Raw genomic sequence first — 23,869 nt, forward strand, 5'->3', positions numbered from 1 at the left:
AGCTCAGGTACTATCTTCTTGGACGTAGCTTTTCTCTGGTCACCGATCATGCTCCACTGCAGTGGATGTCCAAGGCCAAGGAAACCAACGCTCGGTTGACCAGATGGTTCCTAGAGCTCCAGGACTTCCATTTTAATGTTGAACATCGGGCCGGGGTCTCCCACGGCAACGCGGATGGCCTGTCGAGGATGTAGTCAGGTTGGACTACTCGGTCAAGGTCACGACCCCCCCCCCTCTTCCAACACCAACACCCTACGTAGCAAAGAAAAGGCTTCTCTCCACCAGGTCGACGCTTAGGGGGGGGAGTGTGGCGAGTTGGTCCGCACTCAATCAGCATCGCCATGGTTACCCAGGAAATCAGCCGATCGTCAGCAACTGAGACATCAGCGGGGATTAAAGCCTAACAACCAGGAGAAACAGTGAGTTACAACTCCAAGCTTCATACCCCGCTGATGTGTCGTGTCTTTCTCTTCTCTCCAAAGATTCAGACGCTGTACGATCGGCGGACACCCCGACTAGGAGGACTTCCTGGGATATAGTACAGACACCGACGGCCCTTTCGGAATTAACGACGTCAGGTGACACGAGTGGAGGAAACTGCCCGGAGTTTGGTTCCTTAAAAGTCTATTATTTACGTGTATGAAATAAATCCACTTCCGTGACTGTCTCGTGTCTTGCACCCCACAGTTAGGTTAACGGATGGGGTAGGTGTAGGCTTTAGTTAATGTATTTATTGTAATTTTATGCCGAGATTTTACATCACTTCCGGCCGTACCTGTATCCCTTCTAGCCACAACTGCAGGGGAACGAGAGGCTTGTTTTCTGGCTATCATTAAGTGAAAAAAAACAAGCCTCTCATTCGCCTGCAGCGGATGTAAGATATTATTGTAACAGTTTTTCTCGATTGCTTAAACAAATTTCTTGAAATTATGCCTCGTATTCTCAAAACAGTAAACTCAAATCCATAACATCTCACACAATTCCCCAAACATCATATTTTCAGGTCAAAATGAAGCTCTCTTCTCTTAACCATTCATACTTGCTGAAAAACCAAACTTTTCCTGCAGACATGACACACAAGCCCTCAAAATCACCCACAAACAACATAGTCTTAGACACCGGTGAGATCAATTCAAAACACTGTTACTAAAATCTCTTATTGGGATTTAAGAATAATTTGACAGCTTAGTGTTTATAAGAATACACAACATAAAAGAGTGCAAACAGAGCAAAGTGCAAGAATGAGCTTTAGGAAAAAATAAAAATAAGACGTTTCACTACTTTAAAGATGATCTTACAAGACAAGAACAGTTCAAAAACCAAAGAATAATATGAACTGGTCATGCAACACAATACAGTACACAACTGCACAAATCACGTTTTCATTCAGGCATTTAGGAGATGCTTTTATCCAAAGCCACTTACAGAGAAGATAAAGGAAACTATATAGTGATGTAAAAAAATATGGCATCCGCTAAACCTTTGGCACAATTTATTAAAAGTCTACTATTTTCTGCCAAAATATGGAACATGTGAGGGTGTAAACGTACAGTTAACTGGATACAGAATAGAGAAATTTCTCTGATATATAGTGTGAAGTGTAATTATACTGTATGATTACAGTAAGAAAATATAAAGCCAAGTAGATGATTCTAGGATGCACAATGACCTGTGCTCCTATTGATATTATCCTGAGATTCTGATTTGCGTCATCAGTTTTGCTATTGAATGTTTCCTGATGGACAAATGTGTGCTATTTGAGTTTACATCTAGACACTTCAGTTGATTATATTGTGTGATTGCTGAATGAGAACATGGTTATACCTTTGCAATATGAGGCTGTTTGTGTGTGGGGTTTGTACAAGTTGGTGTATTGTTCTGAGAATGTGTTTGGAAATGGTGAATTGTTTCATGAATTGTGTGTTAGCAATCGAGAAAATCTGTAATAGCGTTGCCAATATGGGTATTTCTTTTGGACAAACAAACACATGGATTCGCTTCATAAGACCTCTGTTAAGACCATAGAGCCGTGTCTAGCCCTTCGTTGATCGATGTATGTTCTTTTTGGAGCTTCAAAAAATTACCCCCCATTGACTCCCATTTTACCGCTTGGAAGAAAAAGGATACGTGTTATTATAAAACATATTATTTGAAACGGACCTAACATGCAGTGTTCGCCATGTTCATTAGCAAAACAAATATTTTGCCGCAGCTAAACATAGTACTTTATAATGTATCGCTGTCGCTTGTGAAAACAACAATGGCAGAGCGAGATGGTTGGAACTGTGTAGAATAAGGGGCGGTAACATTATAATAAAATCCGCTTTGGACGTCAAAACCGGAACGAAATCTGAACGCCTCGATTTCTCACATGCTTGCAGGGAAAGGCACACCAAAACAAACTTACTGGGTTCTTATTTTTAATGTTTTCTGGGATTCTAGATGCACCGGGGTGCTGATTATTGCACTTAAACACAGAACAAGTGGGGTTTTCATAGGATGTCTCCTTTAATTCACAATCAGAATGCTGTATTCAAACAGAGCATTGGTAGAATCCATCAAAAAAATTGAACACCCCTTCATCAATTTTATTGCATTCATGATTTACATATCGTTCTGTATCTTATACTGGTCATGATGTCAAACCGGCCGTTAAGAAAATATGATATTATAAATATATTTTTGCCCCACAGATTACATTTCTGTAGCAGAAAGACATGCGATGAATGTAGTGATTGTGAAGTGAGTGGTAAAGCTGATATTGTTGTTTCAGGAGAAGTTGTGTTGTGTGATTTGTCAGGACATCTGCTCAGTGTGTCAGTGAGCTCTGTGAAGTTGTCGGATGAAGCGCTCATCTCTGATGCTGTCTTCATCACAACACAACACCTTGACTGAACACTGTCACATACGCCTTTCATGTGCTGTGTCAAAGATCACACAAACGCAGAGCACTTTTTAGTTCCCCTTTATCTTCTCGTCTCCGGTATTCTGCTTTCCTGTCTGTTTTTGATCTCATTCTGTCTAGCCTTTACAGACTTGATTCAAATAAGAACTTCCGACCATGAAAGCTGATGGCTTCATAGTTAAAATGAAGCTTGACATCATTATCATGTTTCAATGCATATTTTCAAATCATTTATTCACTTATTATTTGTGCATTTTTATTATATTCTTGCCTTACACAAAACTGGGGCAAGGTCTTTACTTGGTATTAAGGCTTAGCAACTATTCTTTGATAGGTGGTTGATTTAGTTTTTTTCTCTCTCTATAAACAAAACACATAATTTGAGATATGACATGTAATTGATATTTCTTATTCTGTGATGTAAGAATATCTAAAGCTTCACATGGTTATTAATGTAAATTGATGAGAGTGTTAAAAGAACTGTTATACGAAAAATATGATTAAAACATGCTCATAAACAATATTATTCTTACATTTTTTTATTCTAAAACCACGCTACAGTACGACTGTTTGTTTGGCATTTCTTAGCATACACAAACCCATTGTTGTTTTAAGCTGTCGTTGGGTCAAATATAAACACGTTCTGGGTTAATCTAACCCCGAGGCTGGGTTTGTCTCTTTTTGACCCCACGCTGGGTTGAAAATAACCAAGTGTTAAGCATGTTCACCATAGTATAGAAAGCAAGCACTGAAATCTTGAGGGTTCTTTGATAAAATTCATTGCTATAACATTTACTTTATTTGTGTTCATGCTATTTAGTTTAAATAATTATTGATAACTAAAATCATATTTCATGATTTTTCAATTATCAAAGTCAAATAAATCCAGGTTATATATGTATCACTAATCACATGTACTCAATATTGCTGTTGTGCAATTAAAGATAGATGAAAAAGATGTTAGCATGTGTGGGGGCCCCGGGTCTTGACTTTGCTTACGGCCCCCAAAGTGATAAACATGCCCCTGCCTACAGTGACACTGATTGTGTCTCCCCAATCAGTGAGCCAATTATTTGTCATCCAAGGAAAGTGGTTTTGTGATAAATTCATGTTTTGTCTTTATGCTGTAAATATATCTGTTTACACAAGCAGTATCATGAGCCATTCAAAGGAGTTCGAGTACACAGCAGTCACGTGTGCAGAACACTGAGAAATGAAAGAACAGAGACTAACACAGAGCAGGAGGAACACAAATGTTCCTTTTGAAACATCAACGTCTGGACGTCTCTGAATTAATCCTTCTGTGTCTTTTTACAACTGAGCATTATGTGTCAAATCAAACCTCGCTTTGAAAAACAGATAACAAGAAATGCTTAAAACATCACAGAATAATGATGCTGGACAACAAATAAATGAGACCCGAGTCTGGACTTTTCAGACAGAACTAGTACACACATCTGATCTGAATAACAGTCTAATAGTGCGAGAAATGGCCTGCACTCAACCAATAAAGTGCTTTGTAATAAGGGGCTGCTCTGTAAACAACACTGCGCTCCTGCTGAAAATGAAACGCTCTTTAAATCAAGTCTATTTGGTCGGGGGTGTTATCGTCATTTCATTGACTGCTTTTTTATTATCATGATGTTTGCAGGGAGACTCACATTCTCTCCCACAGCACTAAACGCTCACCATTGAAGCGTTTCTATAACGATCTAATCCACTGCAGCTTCGCTGGAGGAAGGGAACGATATTTACCTAGTAGTTTGTTGGTTTATTTAAAAACACCCAATCCATCTATCTGTTTATTTATTAACGTCTATTTTTTCAACTGATACCTCGGATTCCTGAGATGAAAGGACACGGATCTAATCTTACCAAGCAGAGAAAGCTGTTTTGATCCATGTGGCTGGAGGTCCAGGCCGTTCTTCAGCCAGGTGAGTTTAGGGTTTGGAACACCTTCAGCATGGCAGTGCAGGCTGGCAGCCACGCCAGGTTCCTGGGCCTGAGTCTCTGGATAGACTAGGATTACCGGAGGAACTGAGAGACAGATGGAGAGAGACTTTAAAAATCAAATAGACACCAATAAAGAGGGCAACGAGTGAGGGAAAGGATTAAGAAGTGATTAATTTCCAGAATAATTAATTTTCATTTGGACTTCCCCCTTTGTGTAAGCCGGTTACCGCAAATAAATCATTTAATGAAAGCCATGAAATAAATGAGAGATGGGATGGAGGGGGGTTCAGAGAACAAAAACATATCCTGCTCAGTGTTGCTCATGGAGCTGTATCATTCTTCAATGAGAGTGATTCTACTGACAAAACAAGCTCTTGAACAATCACGCTTATTGTCCCTCTTAATTGAAAATCCTTCCAGCCTTTTCTCCCATAACACAGCAAATGAAAGTGGATTGTTATCTTGTTTTTTTATGTTCCTCAGATGAAGAAAGATCCTTTATAATTAAACAGTTCAATCAAAGGCAAAATGTATTTCCTGTAACTACACAATTCAGAGGCACTGAAGGCAAATAAATGACTAGTTGTTCTCTGATTATGTAATCTCTGTACTCAGTAACCGCCTTCAGCACTTCGCACTTCTGATCTTGCTGAAGCTGTGTATTTCTGATTTACATCCAACATATATAACGAGTTCTCAGCCTCCACCACTGGAGTTCCGCAGAGCTTGGTCCTGAGACCATTTTGTTTATCTGTCTACACCAGATCTCTGCATTCATCCCAGACATACTAGAACTAGATCTTCTCAAAGTTTTTTTTCTCAAATATGTCATTTAGATTTATCAACTACTGTCTAGTAGGTTTGGAACTTGTACAGTTGATACAACAACATATTCTAGTGCAAAGTATAGTACAGTTTACTATAGTAAATACAAAATGTTTTATCTAAATCTGTGTTTTTTGTATAGATTTGAATTTTATGGCACAGCATTGTGATACTACTTGATATCGAGATACTTCAGCTGGTATAGTATCGTAAGACATGTTTATGGTACCGTGACAACACTACTGTCTAGTGCCACTGCTTGTTCTCAGATCCAGAATGTGGATTACACAATTTGGCAAGTTTCACACTATTCCACAAATTCCAAACAATTTACTGAAACAAGTGTGAGATATGAAAGGTTCTATTACTAACCATTCACCTGGAGCACGTGGGTTTGGGACAGCTCTTCGTATTCATACGCATGACAGCTGTAGTTGCCCATGTGAATCGTAGTCACCTTTGTAATGTAGAGGGAGCCATCGTCACCAAAGTCCTAATGGAAGAAGCGAGAAAGATGGAAAATGAAACAGCGCTGAATGAATAAACTGCACAACAGCGGGCGTCCCGTTGCACAGGGGTTTGTTCCTCACCGCCACACTGTGTCAGGCTGATAAATGGCAAGGGTTAAAAATATAGCCAACATTAGCGTGATTAATGAAGCCAGTTGTGCTTTTGTGAGAATGCGTCCCCTCATCTGGGGTTTTAGGGGGACTCCAGGGGGATTAAAACATTAAACTGTTTTGTAGTTATATTAGCTTGCCGAGGGTAAATGAATTAAGGACATGAAAGCTCACTTTTAAACCCTATCACACCTGCAGCTTTATAGGGCGAGCTCTTAAAAAGGGCGGCACTGCGCAGCCATTTGTTAGTTTAGCAGAGTTGTCACTAATCCAGCTAGATAAATGATCACAGTCTGTAAAAACAGTACTTTGCTAGCAAATACTGAAGAAGTTTTGGGAGGAAAAGGACATCTCTTTCAAGGGCACAGATGCTGCTGAAACCCAATGACAAACACTAGTTGCTTTTAATATTAAATAAAGATTGTGAGACTGATAATACTTCACCTATGCCATGAGGTCAATATTATGCAGCATTAATATTGTTTTTAATCTTCAGAAATATATATCGGTGGCAAATGCATTGATAGTGTAATTACGAAATTGTCAATAACATTTTCCAATCAATTTTAATTTCTTGACGCGTGTTGAATTATTTAATGAACACAAATTTAGATGGCACCAATAGCTAAAAAGGAAAGGTGTGTTTTAGTAAGTCAGTAACTAAACACCTGAGAGTGGTAGTATTGTAAAATGTACAGTATATGGTCAAATCAAGAATGAAAAAACCTCTTCTGAATCTTTAAAATGATCTGCATTTTGCATGTTTGTCTAAAATGTCACCAGATCTTCAGGTCACGAGGAATAAAAGATATCTGAATAACCTACACACACACACACACACACACACACACACACACACACACTCACACACACACACACACACACACACACACACACACACACACACACACTGCACTCCTCTGATGCTCTGCTTTAACAAAACAGCTTCCATTCCACACAGCATCTTTCCAGCTGGATTGAGGTCAAGACTCTGAACTGTCCTTCCTGAAATGTAGAGCGCCTTCTTTATGAAACCTTCAGCTGTTCATTTACTGCTGTAATTTACTCCAGTCTTTGGTATTCAGTCATTGTGTTTTTCTCGACTTATCTTCTGTTGAGTTTCAGCTCACACATTCTGCTTTTACAGATTTAAAGAAGCCCACACAGCAGTGCAGAATCTGAAGCAGTGCAGTGCCTATCTCAGGAGTCATCGGGCATCAAGGCAGGATACACCCTGGATGGAGTGCCAACCCATCGCAGGGCAGGTAGAACAACTATTGAACTATATTACGGCTAAAACCACACTCTGTAAGTTCTGTGTTAAGGGTCAGGACAACCACATCCCCTACCTGCAGAAGAGTTTCCCAACGACGTTTCTGCATACCATGAGCTCAGTCAACAAATTCATGTGTATTGTGCTGCCCACGGGTTAGCTTATTTAGCCACATTGTTTACAACACTAGAAACACACAATTACACTTATCAACCACATGGGTGAACCGAATAGTACAAAATTCCATAGTGTTGCTTTAATATGATATAATTAAATGTTGGCTGCTGAAACGTCAAAGCAATGGTCAATTTGTGCTAATATATGCAGTTTAGTAACAGTTATTTTTGGCGCACACATGAACGAGGGAGTAAACTTCAATGTCATGGACTACAGCTTATATTCGAACAAAATAATGTATAGTGTACATCACATATTTGCATTGTAAAATAAATATTTAAATAGAATAAAATAGCCATACAAAAACATCTGTCAATCAAATTCTAAATCATTGGTGGAGGAGATAAGGCCACAGGTTTGAACACTCATATGTTTATGTATTTGCTTGACAAGCTCTAAATGTTTTATGCTTAATAAGATTAGATTTGATCCTACTTGTAAACTCTTTTAAATGCATGGATGTTTTGACCCATGCACTGTATGTCTGAAGTATCTAATAATATTTTTATGTAAAAGCAGATTTTGCTAATTTGATATTGGAAAAACAGTATAGTTCAAACATTATGCATAAACAATCGGTAGCGATGAGAAAAGCGATGGTAAGAGCGATGGTAAAGCGTTTTTCCCTGTATTACATGCGACATCAGAATGTGGTTTTTAAAATGTTGTTTTTCTTGTAGGAGGACAGACTTCGTGTTCTCCTTTTAATTCAATGACCTCATCTTTCCAATTGGGACTGAACAAATGATACGTGCGGCAGTGAACTACATCAATGTCAAACCTGACCAATCCTGAGATCAAAACACAATTACATAAAACTACTCAGATGCAGTAATGTGCTGCTGCTAGAAGACGTGACCTTACAATATTTTGTTTGGACAGGGATTCTCGGTGAAGGTCACATTATTAAAAATCTTCTACTTATTTTTTTATAATATATGCATTCATGTTGATCTCATGATAGCTTTCTGTTTAAGATGTTTACATTACCAGATGCATCACATTACCTACACCGAACATAGATATAGCAAGATAAATATACTGTAGGTATATTATCTTTATCATTTTCATTTGTAAAGTTAAGTCTCGGGACATGCTACATTCCACTGGAGCACAGGCACAGACTAAAACCCAAATCTTTAAACCCGTATGACATGAGCGATTATCACAGCTGCGCATTGAGTGTCTTTACCGCCGCACAGGTCTTGTTGACCTGTTGTTGTTGACTGGGCAACATTTAACAAACACTTCATTAACATGCAATTAGAGTATTGTAACGTGCGAGTGGATAAACACAAGACAGGACACACTTCATTAAACACTTCTCATTCCGTCTGCATTTTAAAACCAAACACACGTGATTGGCTGGTCCGGCTCCTGCGACTAAAATCATTACGTGATTTTCGATTACAACATGATATGAAGTACAGAGAAAACAAACATGTTTCGTAATTGAAATGGGAAAGCGTGTCTCGGAAAACAGCTCACCATTAACATTCATCATGTGTTTTGGAGTTTTTGGTCCTACCATTGTGATTAGTTATTGTAGAATCAATGCAATGCAGTGTTGTGTGTCATAATTGTCAAATATTAATCAGCAGTCTAATTAAATACAAATTACATTTTACAAAACAAACAACAAAAAAAGAATTAATCCTCAAGTGGAGAATGTTTTATAAATTTTAAAAAGTTCTTTCTTTTGTTATAGCTTTATTCACCTCTTTCTTCATTTTAATTTTGGTACATCATTTTGATATTTCAGTGACAGGCTAAGACTATTGAATTTTATAAACATATATATCAAAGATTCAGTTCAAGCTTGAATGTTGTCAATTTTATAATTATAGTCAAATATACAAAAAAAAAAAAAAATCTTTATGTTCTGGAAATAAAATTTGTTCAAAATATCGGACACACACATCTGTTTCAGGCTTTATTATTGTGTCTGTGCAGACGTCTACAGACTCTATTCTAAACACACAATATTCTCTGTGAACATCCACTGTGAAGCAAATTGCATGTGAAAATGTTGTGGTTTTTTTCTGTTATCTAGGAGGCTGCTTGAAGAGTACTCACATTTATATCCTCCAGATCGAGGAAGTTGAGGATGATGCCGTTTCTCCTCCAGATGATGGGGGGTCTCAGTGTACCCTGAATGGCACAGGACAGCACTGCGCTCAGACCAACAGTCACGGTGGTGACGCTCACACGCTTGTCTTCTGCTAGACTGAGCTGGATAACCTCTGCAAGACATACATTATAAAGCGGAAAGTGTTTTAAAGCGCCAGTTGTACATTCATAGTTTCTACTTTTTATGTTTTCAAGATCTTGAACATTAAAGGGATACTTCACCCAAAAATGAAAATTCTGTAATAATTTACTCACCTTCGAGTTGTTCCAAATGTGTATAAATGTCTTTGAACGTAGAGAAAAAATATACTTGGAAGAATGCTTATGACCTGACAGATTTTGCCCCTCATTGACACCCATAGAAGAAAAACTTACTTGAAGGTTTTTTATGTTGTGTTGAACACAAGAGAAGATACTTTGAAGAACGTAGGACTGCAAACAGTTCTGGGGCACTTTTGACTACCATGGTAGTGTTTCCTACCATGGGAGTCAATGGGGGGTAAAATCTGTCTGGTTATAAGCATTATTCCAAATATCTTTCTTCGTGTTCATCTGAACAACAACATTTATTTGGAACAGATCAAAGGTGAGTAAATGATGACAGAATTTTCATTTTTGGGTGAAGTATCCCTTTAAGAATCCTGTCTGTACTTATTTTGTAAGACAATGAGCTATTTAATAGAAATGACATGCTGTTGTATCAAACAGCTTAAGTGAATACATTAAAACCCCCCTGTGGTGAAAATCAAGTTTTTTTTATCTTCTTTATTTGTTTATGTCGTGTTTTTAATGGGCATTAAGACAAACCATGTGCAAATTTATAATTTGACAAGGATTATTTTAACCCGGGACTAGGTCTTGATTAAATTAGAAGTTGTGTTAAAAACATCCATCCATCCATTTTCTACCGCTTATCCGAACTACCTCGGGTCACGGGGAGCCTGCGCCTATCTCAAGAGTCATCGGGCATCAAGGCAGGATACACCCTGGATGGAGTGCCAACCCATCGCAGGGCACACACACTCACTCATTCACTCACGCACTGTGTTAAAAACATACTTTACGAAAAAGCATTACTGTGTGGATCATGAGACAGACGAATCGCATTGATCTATTTTAAGATGTCATTGCAAGTTGTTTTCGATTAAGACACCTCTGGGGCTAGGCCTAAACCTTGTCTGGTGAACTGCCTCTTAAAGTTTATCAAAGAATAACCATGTACTGTAAGTATGTCCATGGCTGTATGGCTTTAAAAGACTTGAGATGTAATGCACAAACAACCTGTATTCATTGTACAGAAAACTGCAGTGTGAACATTTATCTGTTTGATTTCTATGGAAGACGTCAGGATGAAAAATGAGGAGAGAATGTTCATATCTGGCTGGACTATTTCTCAAAATATCATATATTGTTGAATTATAATTATAAATCATCATCTATTGTTGAAAAATATCATTTATATCCGTCCAACATTTAATGATTCAAAGTTATACTTCTAACCAAAACAAAGCAAACAAGAGAGAGAGAGAGTTTTCTTGGTTGTTGATGAGTTTTGCAATGTGAGTGCCAAAAAAACATCACCAGCAATCTGTCAGAGGCCAGCAAGTGTGTGTGGGCGTGCGTTTGTGGATAAACAGAAATGCCCCAGATATCTCATACGTCATTGAGTGACCTTAGGTCAATAAGAGTCTGGATTTCAGATGTGACGTATCAGAGCCAGTTTGAAAATAATGATTTCAGGTGCTGACAGTTCAGTAGGCCAAGCTGATGCTCGGTTGCGGATACTTGAGCAAATGCCTCAAATTCATGTGTCAATTTCAGTTCCAGGGCAGAAGTGGACACAATCTGACCCATAACATGTTGTTTGTGTGATTTTCTGACAGCTCCAGGTGGCTGTAATTCTTTGAAATGGAAAGAGGTAATTTAGGTGACGGTGAGAAGAGCTGAACACATTGATTTGCAGTGGTTGGAGGAGAAATGGGCTCCTGCATCCGATCCGCCTGTCAAACTCCAGTCATCATAACAGAAAATACAGCAGGTGCCGGACGCTAAGATCTCTCCTTTGCACTTAAGCCTCTTCTCTACACACCAGCGGACATTTAATGAGAATAAATTACACTGCACTTACAGAACGGGCAGATTGTGTAACGGTGATGACCAAAAAGTAGTGATGATACACACGGGACAAATTGGGACTTCACTAATGTATGTACACAATTCACACTAGCGTAAGTTGGCATACATACCTCACTCTTTTAACCCAACAAAAGTGAACCTGACTACACTGTTTGGCTGGATTTATCTGGTTGATGTCTGCTCCATCACTTCCAGTCCTGCAGTCAGGTGAAATCCATAAAGACACCTTGCCATACAAGAATGTCTCTTCTCTTCTCTTCTCGCATCATGTTTCTACTATCATAAATAGGGAAGGCATGTTTGTTTAAAGAGCACATTTCATTCACACAAGGTAATTCAAAGTGCTTCACATATTTTTTTTGACAAATATAAACAGAATACAAAGGCCTAATGCATTCGACATCTTTGAAGAGTAAATTATTTAAAATCACAAATATAACTTAATGAAAAGAAAAAGTAAAATGAATTTAAAATGTCTATAGAAAAGAATAAAACTGAAAGAAAAAGAAAGTAGAAATAAAAGTGCAGTTGGTAAAAACTAGCACAGTACTTTGGTTGTAAATACACGGCTAAACAAGCGTGTTTTTAATTTGGATTTTAAAAGTGCTATGCAACAATCACTTCAATGTTACATACTGTAGTGTAACAAAATTCAGAAGGACAGCATTGATGTGTAAACTGAATTGGTGACACCACAGTGTGTAACATAGAAGTTAATGACCGTATTTGTTGTAACGCTTTTCAGGTTTGCAGTCACTTTGCTGACGGTCCCTTAAGATCTGTCCACGTGGCCTCGTCATGTAGAGATCGATTTGAGTAAAATTAGATTGTAGATTGTTGTCTTGACAACAAGGTTTCTTGTTATCCTTCCTTTAGCACTACGCACACGACACAACGCAGACAAAGTCCGCTAATAGCAAGACTTAGGTCAAGGACCAACAGCGAAAACACCTCCCACATCGTGAACACTTAAAATACCTGTATGTCTGTTATACTAGCCGTTTAACACGCTCTGTAATGTTACAGAATACATGGCAGTAGTTCTTCAACCCTCCGGGCATCAATTTGAAGCAAACCTTCCGTGCTGTGATTGGCTGGATTAGTTCCACTGTGGCTCAGACAACAAGATCACGTGCCAATAATATCAAACACGTTTGAAAATATTGTTGCGTCTGGGTTAGCTCGAGACAGGTGCAGATCAGGGTGCACAGCTGCTTATACGAGCTTTGGTCAGGTTAGAAATATGAGACATAACCTTTTTAATATTAATTTGCAACATTCATTGACAGACAGTGAACCATGTTAAAGTAATCAATACACGATAGTATTATCAATCAGAACAACACTACACTGATTTGGTGAAACTAAGGTCGGACTCTAAAATGCCACACACTTTTTTATTTTTATTTTGTGTCTTTAGGCCCATCAAGTCAAGGTTTGTGTTTATCGTGAAGGTTTCATCCCTGTTACCAAATACAATAACGTTCAACACCAAACAGCTTGGTAATTATGTGTAATGATATGTAGTAATAATGTTGGCATAATTCATTTGTAAACTATTAGTTTGCTCAGTTGTGTCTACTTTGGTAATACATTTACAGGTTATAAATAGTCATATTCACAGGAGCGTGTTTACCATTTGGGGGCCCTAAGCAAAGTCAAGACCTGAGACACATTGCCAAACATTTTTGTTTGAATTGAACAGCAGTATTGAATACATGGAATAATGAGACATATTCATTCAAATATAAACTGGATTTATTTTACAGCACCAAATTCTCTACAGTTTGTTATTAGCATAAACTTTCTTGGTTTCAGGATGAAAAAGTGTCCTTTGTTCTATTCAGAGTAATACAGAATACTTTTTGCTACATTATAAGAAAGTAAAGGGTGCTAGATTCTTCTTTATAATAAATTAAATACTATATTTATTTTATTGAACTTCATTGCATATATCCGAGTGTCTGAATCAAGCGTCAAATGATTTTATCACTCGTAGCCACTAGGGGGTCCCCAAACTTGCGGGCCCTATGCATTTGAATGGTGGTTAAAAACGCTACTGCATATACATATGTTCCCATTATATTTCTCCATGTCTGTTTAAAGGAGGTCATGTGACTTTAAAAAATAAAGATCATTAATAAATGTTAACTTTAAACACAGAATTGCAGTGACAATGAATGAAAAATTGCCTTTTGTATGTAAATTATCAGTTACACTTTATATTGAGCTACACCAATTTTTCATTAACTACTTGCTTATTTCATACATATTGGTTGTCTATTAGTATTTATAAAGCACATATAAATGCCTTATTCTGTATTAGCTTATTCTACATCCCTTAATACCTAAATATAAAATCTCCATTATAGGCAGTAATTAGGAGTTTATTGAGGCAAAAGTTGTAGTTAATAGTAAGTAGTAATAGTAATAGTAAGACCAAACAGTAGACCAAATTATGAATGTATATGCAATGTAGATGAATATAGAGAAATATAAAGTTCTTTATTACTGTCAACTTGATATTAAGTGTTAAAGGACAACTCTGGTGAAAAATGAACCTAGGGGTAATTAACACATCATTACCGAGTAGATCATTCTCTGGAATGCGTTTTCATGAAAATCGAATGTAAAGAGTTTTATCTCTAAAAACAGATTAGCTTATAGCGCTAGTATATGGGGCACAGAGTAAGTAAAATTAAATTGCTAGTTAATAACACTAACAAGGCTCAAAATAGCCTCACACTAACACGGTAGCATAATGAGGGTCCCTACATGCAAACCGAAGCATTGAGAACTTTGTAAGTGTACAAACAGTTTAATAAGAAGATACTTTATAAAGACAGTACATTTCACGTAAACAGACATCCACCATCTTGAAAAACAGTCTAGACAAGTGGATCCACGAACGATGAGACTCCATGAGATTCCAAGTCACAGTTCATCACTTAGCACAGCGTTCGTGGATCTGTCATGATTCCACCTCTTGTTGTTAGGTAATTCTTGGTCTTGAGGTGGAATCATACAGGATCCTTTGTTTCATGTGAGAGAGAGAGATGAATTGTAACCATACTCTCTCTCTCCGGTCTGCGTCATTGTTCCTACCCTCCTGTTTCCTAGTTTGTGCTAATTAGTTTATCCCTTGCACCTGTTCCCTCTTGATTTGCTCCCCTTTAAAACATCCTCGTGTTCTTTGTCCTGTGCTGGTTCATTGTACGTTGTACCTTTCGTGGTTGTACGTGTACGTTTTACCTGGTCTGTTTGTTGTTTTCCTGTGCCACAGCTTTATGCTAGTCCTAGTTCCTAGTTCCTAGTTCAAATGTTGCTATGATATTTTTGTTGTAAATACGTTTAGAGATTGGGTACACTACATTTCTATCTGGTTGTCGTTCTCCAGTGTGTTTGTGGCTTTAGAATAGCATGGAAGGCTGAGGGAAGTTTCACAAAAATGAAGACAACAATACAAGAGTTCATCTCACAGGAAAGAGACGCTTCAACTTTCAAACCCTGAAACAGCTTTCCATTTTCAAGCTGAATATGAAACCTTGACTTTCATGATTCTGCAGATGCCTCGACGTTTTACCTTTCATTTCTTCCCTCCAGCAATAAAACTACATTGTTTCGCGACAACACCTTGACTGTTCCCCAGTAGAAGGAGCTCTATTTAAGATTGTTTACCGTGCCGTCTCTGTGGTAGAGATGCCAGACGAATCATATATCTGTTGCCCATGCCGCCGCTCCCAGCTGGATAAAGTTGGAATGACATTATCTCTGTAATGACTTTTTGTGTTCCCCTCTTGTCCAAAAATAGCCTCTCCATGTAAGTAATTGTCTTTCTTGGGATTTGCAAACTATTGATGTATTGAAGCTAGGTGTTACTGCTGGCACCAGCCAATGGGGAGAACACTCATTTCCCACCTAAATAAAAGTGGGGAGTTTCAGACAAATGTTAAACATATGCAGAGCGCCTCCTGAATCAGAGAGGAACGGCACGTCAACGATCAGAGTGTCTTTATACAGAGATAATTACAGAAGCTGTATAGAAAAACTAGAAATAGTGCTTGTTTGACTATTGGCTCTTATTCCCCGATTCTTAAAACCAACAAAACACTACCAGTGTTAAGCACAGCAGCCTAAACCAAGTAGAATGAAAGTGAATTTTATCAGTAAGTGCATTCTCTGGCACTGAATTCACCAGTTCTTTTCAATGACTTTATAAAGTCACACAGGTTTGCCCCAGCTGTAATGTGACGCAAAATACCTGTTAGATCTTTCATACTCAGCATGTAAGATTATTAAATGTGCTCTATTACTAAAAATAAGGACATAAAATATAATACCCAAAAAGCACAACACCTGCTGACTGCAAAGGCTCTAAAAAAAGAGTGAAAAGAGAGTAAACAGGACTGCTAATATATGCATAACTGCCTGTGCAGAATAACGTCTTTCTCTTAGACATTTCCCTTTGACATATTTACTGTTTATAGGTGGAAGAATTTTCTTAAGTAGTGTTTTCTATAGGCATATAAGGCCTTATATACTTAATTGAATGATCAATCACGTCAACTAGCGATTCAACATTCATCTATTAATAGTTGATGTTAAAATGGCCTTGGAGGTATTCAGCAAAACCTGGAGTGGGTATTTTATGTTAATGTTTGTTTACTTTGAGATCATTTATATGCAAAAAGTAGTCAAATGTGAAGATAGACAATAAATGTCATTCTTCTATATGAGAGTGACACAAATTAATGGATTTTTTTTGTCACTTTGTTTGTTTTTTAAAAACAGATCCTGTGTCATAAGTAATTTATTTCCCGAACATTTTTACTGATTTTACTGATATCCTTTCATAAAACAGCTACGAATTGGAAACAGTGACGCTGTAATGGATTTTGTTGGAGGTGTAGCCAGGACACATATTCACTCTCTCATTATATATGTGCAGAAATAGACACTCATGGGAATGTGGGAATGCGAAAGCCGAGTGAGTTATTGTCTATTTTGAAGAAAAGGTCTTAGATGGTGGGAGGGAAATATAACACTTGTGATTAGATTCTCTTTCATAATACAGAGGTGTAAGAATGAGCCCGCAGGACTCGTGCATTCAAAGCAATGCTGATGTTTATTCTAATATCCAATGCAGAACAGCCAAACACAACTAAACATCACATTCATTTCTATGTAATGAAATAAAAACATTTGACATTAACAAATCACTGTGAATGTTTTCTTAGGGATTGCCTTGAAAGAAAAAGACAGACATGAACGTGAATTAACGTCTTGAGTTTGAGTTCCACTTATCCCATTATGTACTACTATTTTCCATAATTGCCCAAAATCCTTTGCAAGGACTCATTATTGTTTTACCATGTTAACAGTCAGTCTTTGCAAAGTCTTGTACATGTACCGCATTTCAAAGCATTCTTGTGTGGTCTTGGGACTGAATTCCTGTGTTTGACCTCTGACCTCCTCAACCTTAGTGTGTTCTGGGAGCAGTTTCTGCAGATATTCTGCACATTTTGAATATTTACAGTCACATACAGTCAAGTATCCCTTCAACCATTCATTTCCAAGATTGTGTTTGACCAACTCTCCTCTTTTTTCGCACAGAACAACCATCTGGATAACATCCAGTCTGGCTTCAAAAGTGGCTATTCAACTGATATCACCCTTCTCTCAGCTATTCACAACATGAATAGCTGGAAAAAATGAGTCTTCATGAGACTGGAAAAAACGTCCACCACATGCTCCTGTCAACCCTTGGGTCAATGGGTGTGTCTGGAACTGCACTCCAGTGGTTCAGATCTTTTAGATCTGATACCTCTCAGGTAGGTCCTTCAGGATATCTTGAATAGGTAAGGTCTCAAAGTCTCTACATCTCACTACAGGAGTACCCCACGGCTCAGTGCCTAGACCACTGCTCTTTTCCATTTACACTTAATCCCTAAAATCTGTTATTCAGAAGCACGGCTTCTCCTTTTACTTCTCCTATTTCTCTTTTCATCCAAATAATCCGACAGTAGTTAAAATTAGACACTTCCTATTGGGGCATGCTGCACAACTCCTTGTCCATGTTCTTTCGAAACTGGAGAACTGCAATGATCTCCTGACCAGCCTTCCAGAATGTACTGTCCAACCTCTGCAAATGCTCCTAAATGAGGCAGCAAGACTGCTCTATAATGAGCTGAAGAGGCCGCACATCTTCACCAATCAGCATTGCCTCACAGTTGATATGATCAATTCAAATCTCTGTTTCTAGCTAACAAGACAACCACTGGATCTGCACTATCTATATGATGTGGAGATGGTGGTCTAGTGGGTTAAACCACTGAAGTGATAAATCAAAGGTTGCTGGTTTGATCCCAGCAGCCACCACCAGTGTTTCCTTGAGCAAGACACTTTACTCCATGTTGCTCCAGGGGGATTGTCCCTGTAATAAGTGCACTGTAAGGCGCTTTGGATAAAAGCGTCTGCCAAATGACTAAATGTAAATGTATGTAAATGTAAATATCTTACCTTAACTCACAAATTCAGACCAACATTGCCCCCAGATGCTTGTGTTCTTTTACAGAACAGTGGCTTGTGGTGCCTCCCCAAAAATGGATTGATATGCTCTTTTTCCTGGACTGTTCCTTGAAGGTGGAATCCATCTCCGCCGGAGCAGCTGAATCCTTGGCAACATATGAAAACTCTTTCTCATCAACATCTGACCCAATAACGCTAACACTTAATTGCTGTTTGTCCTTTCTATATTTATACAACTAGCTAAGTAGACTGTGTTTAGCAAGCTGAGTCAAGATTTTGATTTACTTGCACATTCCACACATTTTGCTAATGTGATTGCTTCTATTGTGTGCATCATTTGTAAGTTGTTTTGGATAAAAGCGTCTGCCAAATGACCAAATGTAAATTTATGAGTTACCATTTCACAATAATGCGAAGCTGTAATATTCCTAAATTAAAAATCCTATTAAAATTCAAATAATATATAAACTTTGCCAGGCAGACTGGATATAAGAAACACTTCTGGAAAAGCCACAAAACAGTGACTTTACCTCAACAAGTCATGTTTAATAACCAAACTACACTATTTACAATCCTGAAGAGAGAGACAACCAATCAGATTGAATGTTCCCTTGAAACATCAATACACATTCTAGTGAAAGGCTGGAGTACTGGAGTACTCAGACGTGACAGCGACGACCGATGATAAAAACGGTGATCGTTTGGTTCTATTAATACATTTAAAAAACACATGTATTTTCTCTCTGATTGGTTATGCTGGCATTTCGGGTGGTACCCAGAGATTTGATTGGTTGCGTTGCGAGAGTTCGCGGTCCAAGTCCGGAGCACAGAGATAAGCATTGAAAGTGCACAGCGATGCGATGACTGGTTTCACTTTGATAAACTTAACAAAATAACAGTCAAGCGCGAAATGTGCATCGCACACAACTTTAATTCGTTATCATCTTACACTCTTTTTTACACCGATGCAACATGGCAAAGCAAAAAGAAATCTAACAATGCGTTTGTTACGTCTCTTTGCGCTGCATCCAATGGGTTCTAGTGTTGTATTCACGCAGCTCGCGGAATAGGGCAAGCGTTTCAATCCATTCCCATGGAAGCTGAGCTCACGTGGTACTCGTGGAGCAAAGCGAGCATTCCTCTGTTTCGCGAGCGCCACATGAACATGCGCTCAAGTTCATAAATGGATTTAAAATGCACACCTAGCTCCCCACCAGTTTATTTGGACACAAAATGTCAGGTGAGAACACTACTGTCAGACAAACAAGTCAGACGAGCATAAAACTTTACCGTCAGACAGCAGCCAGGTTTCCATTATAGAAGATTTGTGCAAAATTTAAGCGATGTTTTCTAGATATCAATAAAAAACTATATCTCAGAATGAGCCCGTTTCCATTAAATGATGTTCTGTGATTAAGGTGTATTTTGACCCTTGTACTTGTGTAAAGTGTACTTCTTCTTTGTATGTTTTGTGGCAGGTTGCACTTTAGTGCATATTGCCACCTACTGTGATGAAAGAGTGAAGAGAACTGTCTATATTTCCTTATATTACTGTTCCTAATATGTGACCCTGGACCACAAAACCAGTCTTATGGGTCAATTTTTCGAAATTGATATTTTTACATCATTTGAAAGCTGAAAAATTCAGCTTTCTATTGATGTATGGGTTGTTAGGATATGATGATATCTGGTGGAGATTAAATCTCTGGAATCCGAGGGTGCAAAAGAATCAAAACATTGAAAAAATTGCATTCGAAGTTGTTAATAAGAGGCACTGTTACTGGTCATCCACTCACAAAAATAAAGTTTTGATATATTTAGCATAGGAAATTTACAAAATATCTTCATGGAACATGATCTTTACTTAATATCCTTATGACTTTTGGCATAAAAGAAAAATCTATAATTTTGACCCATACAATGTTTTTTTGGCTTTAACTAAATATGTTCCCCTGCTACTTAAGACTGGTTTTGTGATCCAGGGTCACATATATCTCCATACTGCACTCACTCGTTTTCCTACATATGGGCTATCATATAAGCCATAACTTAATGTGAATTCCTTACATCCAATTTTTCCAAATGTTCTGCCACAACATACCGTGAATTGTCATGTGACATTTTTATACGCCACGTGACCTGTAAAAACAGCATTTTTGTTAAATGTGCCTTTATTGTATTGCCTGAAAAGTCACCTCATGCTAGCGTGAGAACTTGTTTGCGATACATGGGAGTTACACGATACACGTGTTTCAATGCGCTATTTCAATTTGCGCATTTTGAAGGGTAATGGATTCCTGGAGCATGTTCAAGCTCAAACCGGTGCGTAACGTTTCGCTACGGTTTCCGGGTACAACGACATGTTTCCTGGAAATGGTTTGCAACGGTGTGCAACGGGTTTGAGATACGTTTTCTCTTGTTTGGTGGGTGTGTCAAGAACGTCAGCCCAATCAGCAGCAACATGTTTATAACCTACACGGAATTAAAGAGTCAGCTGGCACAATGGGTCCAATTTAAGTCATTCAAATGTGTCCGCTGCAGCTCGTACATACGCAACTATTTAAAATATTAGAAGAGATGTATTTTGGAGTATTCAACACGTATTTATACCGATTTCATAAGGCTTTGAAAATTCTTCAAAAAGAACACAAAGAATGGCAATCTCAGCTGCCATAGTTAAACCCTTGCGTCATCACAACAGGGTCCTCAATCGCACCATCGCTTCCGTTTAAAAACGTTTTGCAATGTTTTGTCGAGGGTGAACGCAGCCCTGGCTACTGACAGTCAGAAATGCAACAAGGAAGAGATGACGTTTCACCTCATGCGGATATTTCTTTTTAAATGTTTTCTGTATTTTCAAAAACATTGATTGTGAATTTTTATTTACTCAATCTTGTCAAAGTTTTTATCAACATACATTTCGTATCAGTGTTGTAATTCAAATATTCGTCCCTTCCCCAGTTAATCGAGTACTTGGTTTTCAAACCTATCCAACTTTCAAAATGAAATATGATCCAAAATGCCCATCTCTAACACATTCATTCACTGCATTTACTTTCGTGTTCCAGATCAAAGCTTGTTGTTATGATTTAAAACAAAAGACGACAAAAAAACACTCAAAAAAGAAAAATTAATCAAATTTTTTGTTATACGCCAGACAATCTCATGAATGTAAAAGCGACGTCCAGAGCAGCATGGTTCAATGATAGCTTAAACAAACACTTTAAGCAGAGTTTCTTAAAGAGCAATGCTGATCCCTGTTGACACAGAGAGAATGTGAAGGGCAACAGTCGTGATTCATTACCTGCCCACGGGCAGTTTACTAAACCATAGAAGGTTTAGAACATTTACCAAATTTTAATCTGGAATTAAAATATGTACTTTATGATCTCATAAAGAAACAGAAATCACAGATTATTACTTCTAGACATAAACAAGATTAAACGGAGAGCAAATGAAACTTTTTTGAAGTCTCATCTGTGTCACAGACATTTCACCAGCGAGAGAAATTTCACAAATGTGTCTGTCATTAGAATTTCAGAAGAGATCTCAAGAATGTCTCAAACTGAGCTCAGATTTGTCACGTCTGCAATCAAAATGCGATGTGAACCTTTGGGTTTCCCAAATCCAAATTATTTAACATCTACAATATACATTTACTTTACACCTTACTCACTCTTCATAGATTCATTTATTTCCGTTTTTATTTTTGTGACCTGAGACTAAGTTGATACTTAAATTAAACACAACATAGAACTCCATCAAATTACTTACACGTTAAAAGGCTCATATGATTTGTTTTTTAAAAAACAGATCTGCATGTACAAAGCTCAAAGTTCAAGAGCAGAACAGAAATCACATTTTAAGGACTATGCCAAAACGCTCTTAGGTACAACTAGCTTCCTCTCTGGTTAGTGACATCACAAACCCCTGAAATCATATAAACCCTGCCCCCCGAGAACACACAACAAAGGGGGCGAGGCTGAGCTGCTTTACAAAAGATGAAAAAGAGGCGCTGGAGTGGTGATTTATGACTGAGCTGTTAACTTCTTACACAATGTGCTATCAATGTGTGCATGGTGTCATTTTGTTCTGAAATAAAATGATAGCACAAACGGTTGAAGAGTTACTGTAAACAACAACAACGTGACACTTCTGATTTTAAGAGGTTATTATAAGACAACCAAATAACAAGATCAAGAGTTTCTAAATGGCCATAGTATAACCTTAAAAATACACATGCACGCACACACAGAAGTGTGTATGTGATGTTCAGATAGCAGGTGATTTATTCATTTCTTTGAACTCTATGTTAAATCTTTTAGCAGCTGTGCACCTCCCATGGCACAAACATGAGCACAGATGCCAAAACAAATAGCCTGGGAAGAGTGAACAAAATGTTGCTTAGCTGAAGTCTCATCACCAGGAAAGATTCTCACAGCTGAGGAAATGTGATTTCCCTCCCAGAGTCATCACTAAAACTCATGAGGCCCATGACAAAATGATAAGGGTCCTCATACACCCAGCAGGTTAAAGAGGAGTTTAGTGGACATTCTCCTCACAGAGTCAAGACTGTAGAGTAGCTTGACTGCTGCAGCCTGATGCCATTGGTTTGATTCCCAGAAATTCAGCATACTGATAAAACTAGTCTAAATGTGCCACTTATCTCACCATAGGTAACCCAACACATCTCCTGGTGTCAATTAATGTCAGTGATGTCTCAGTGATGTGGTATTTCTGTATGCTTCTCCAAACAAACCGCTGCAGTTCCTGATACATGATGCTTTCCAAAAACAACTCAATGCCAGTCTGTTCGGTTCATTTTAAAATCTTCGCCTGACAATAAGCAGAAATTATACCTGGAGTAAAACCGAGTATAAACCAATTTCTGACTGGGATAATCTGGTCTGAGTGCTGTTATGACTAAATGAAAAAACAATCACATGAAGTCTATTCTCCCACCATTATACATGACATTATTAGTTCTATAGGGTTTGCTTTGGAAACTCTGCCGTTCTCAGTGCTTCCCTGATCTCATGATATTGGATTTCTTAAGCAATAGTCTTTCACATACTGTATTTTTATCTTTATTATGTATACGGCTGAAACTAACAAGTCTGGTCACCTATGCTCAACATCTGTATGATTTGAGGTGTTGCCTCTGTCTGTAGCTCAAATGCCTATTCATCTGCCTTTGTACTTTTTACCTATTTTGACAATAAGTGCAACATGCAAGGTCATATAAAGACGCAAAACAGTTATCTTTGTTACAGATTTTCTTTATTCACGCTTTGTATGTATATATTTATATATATCTTTGAC

At 38.0% G+C, this 23,869-nt stretch overlaps 2 protein-coding genes and 1 long non-coding RNA gene across 4 annotated transcripts in view; 1 reads left to right on the forward strand and 2 right to left on the reverse strand.

The window, feature by feature from the left end:
• Positions 1-23,869, forward strand: part of LOC130407814 (uncharacterized) — a 143,567-nt gene that overhangs the window by 70,337 nt on the left and 49,361 nt on the right. The gene's annotated exons all lie outside the window — the stretch shown is intronic.
• The window catches only part of fstl4 (follistatin-like 4), a 144,226-nt gene that overhangs the window by 19,052 nt on the left and 101,305 nt on the right, over positions 1-23,869 (reverse strand). For both annotated transcript variants that reach the window (XM_056731079.1, XM_056731078.1), the window contains exons 7-9: positions 9,830-9,996; positions 6,056-6,176; positions 4,781-4,942 (exon numbers count right to left, since the gene is read on the reverse strand). In XM_056731079.1, the coding sequence (XP_056587057.1) occupies positions 4,781-4,942; positions 6,056-6,176; positions 9,830-9,996 (450 nt within the window). The remainder of the gene's footprint in view (positions 1-4,780; positions 4,943-6,055; positions 6,177-9,829; positions 9,997-23,869) is intronic.
• Positions 17,631-19,971, reverse strand: LOC130407816 (uncharacterized). The gene is made up of 3 exons (XR_008904684.1): positions 19,838-19,971; positions 18,539-18,693; positions 17,631-18,452 (listed from the first exon to the last, which is right to left on the reverse strand). It is a non-coding gene; the product is annotated as an uncharacterized LOC130407816 (long non-coding RNA).

The sequence above is a fragment of the Triplophysa dalaica genome, chromosome 19 (assembly GCF_015846415.1).
Source record: "Triplophysa dalaica isolate WHDGS20190420 chromosome 19, ASM1584641v1, whole genome shotgun sequence".
NCBI classification, from domain to species: domain Eukaryota; kingdom Metazoa; phylum Chordata; class Actinopteri; order Cypriniformes; family Nemacheilidae; genus Triplophysa; species Triplophysa dalaica.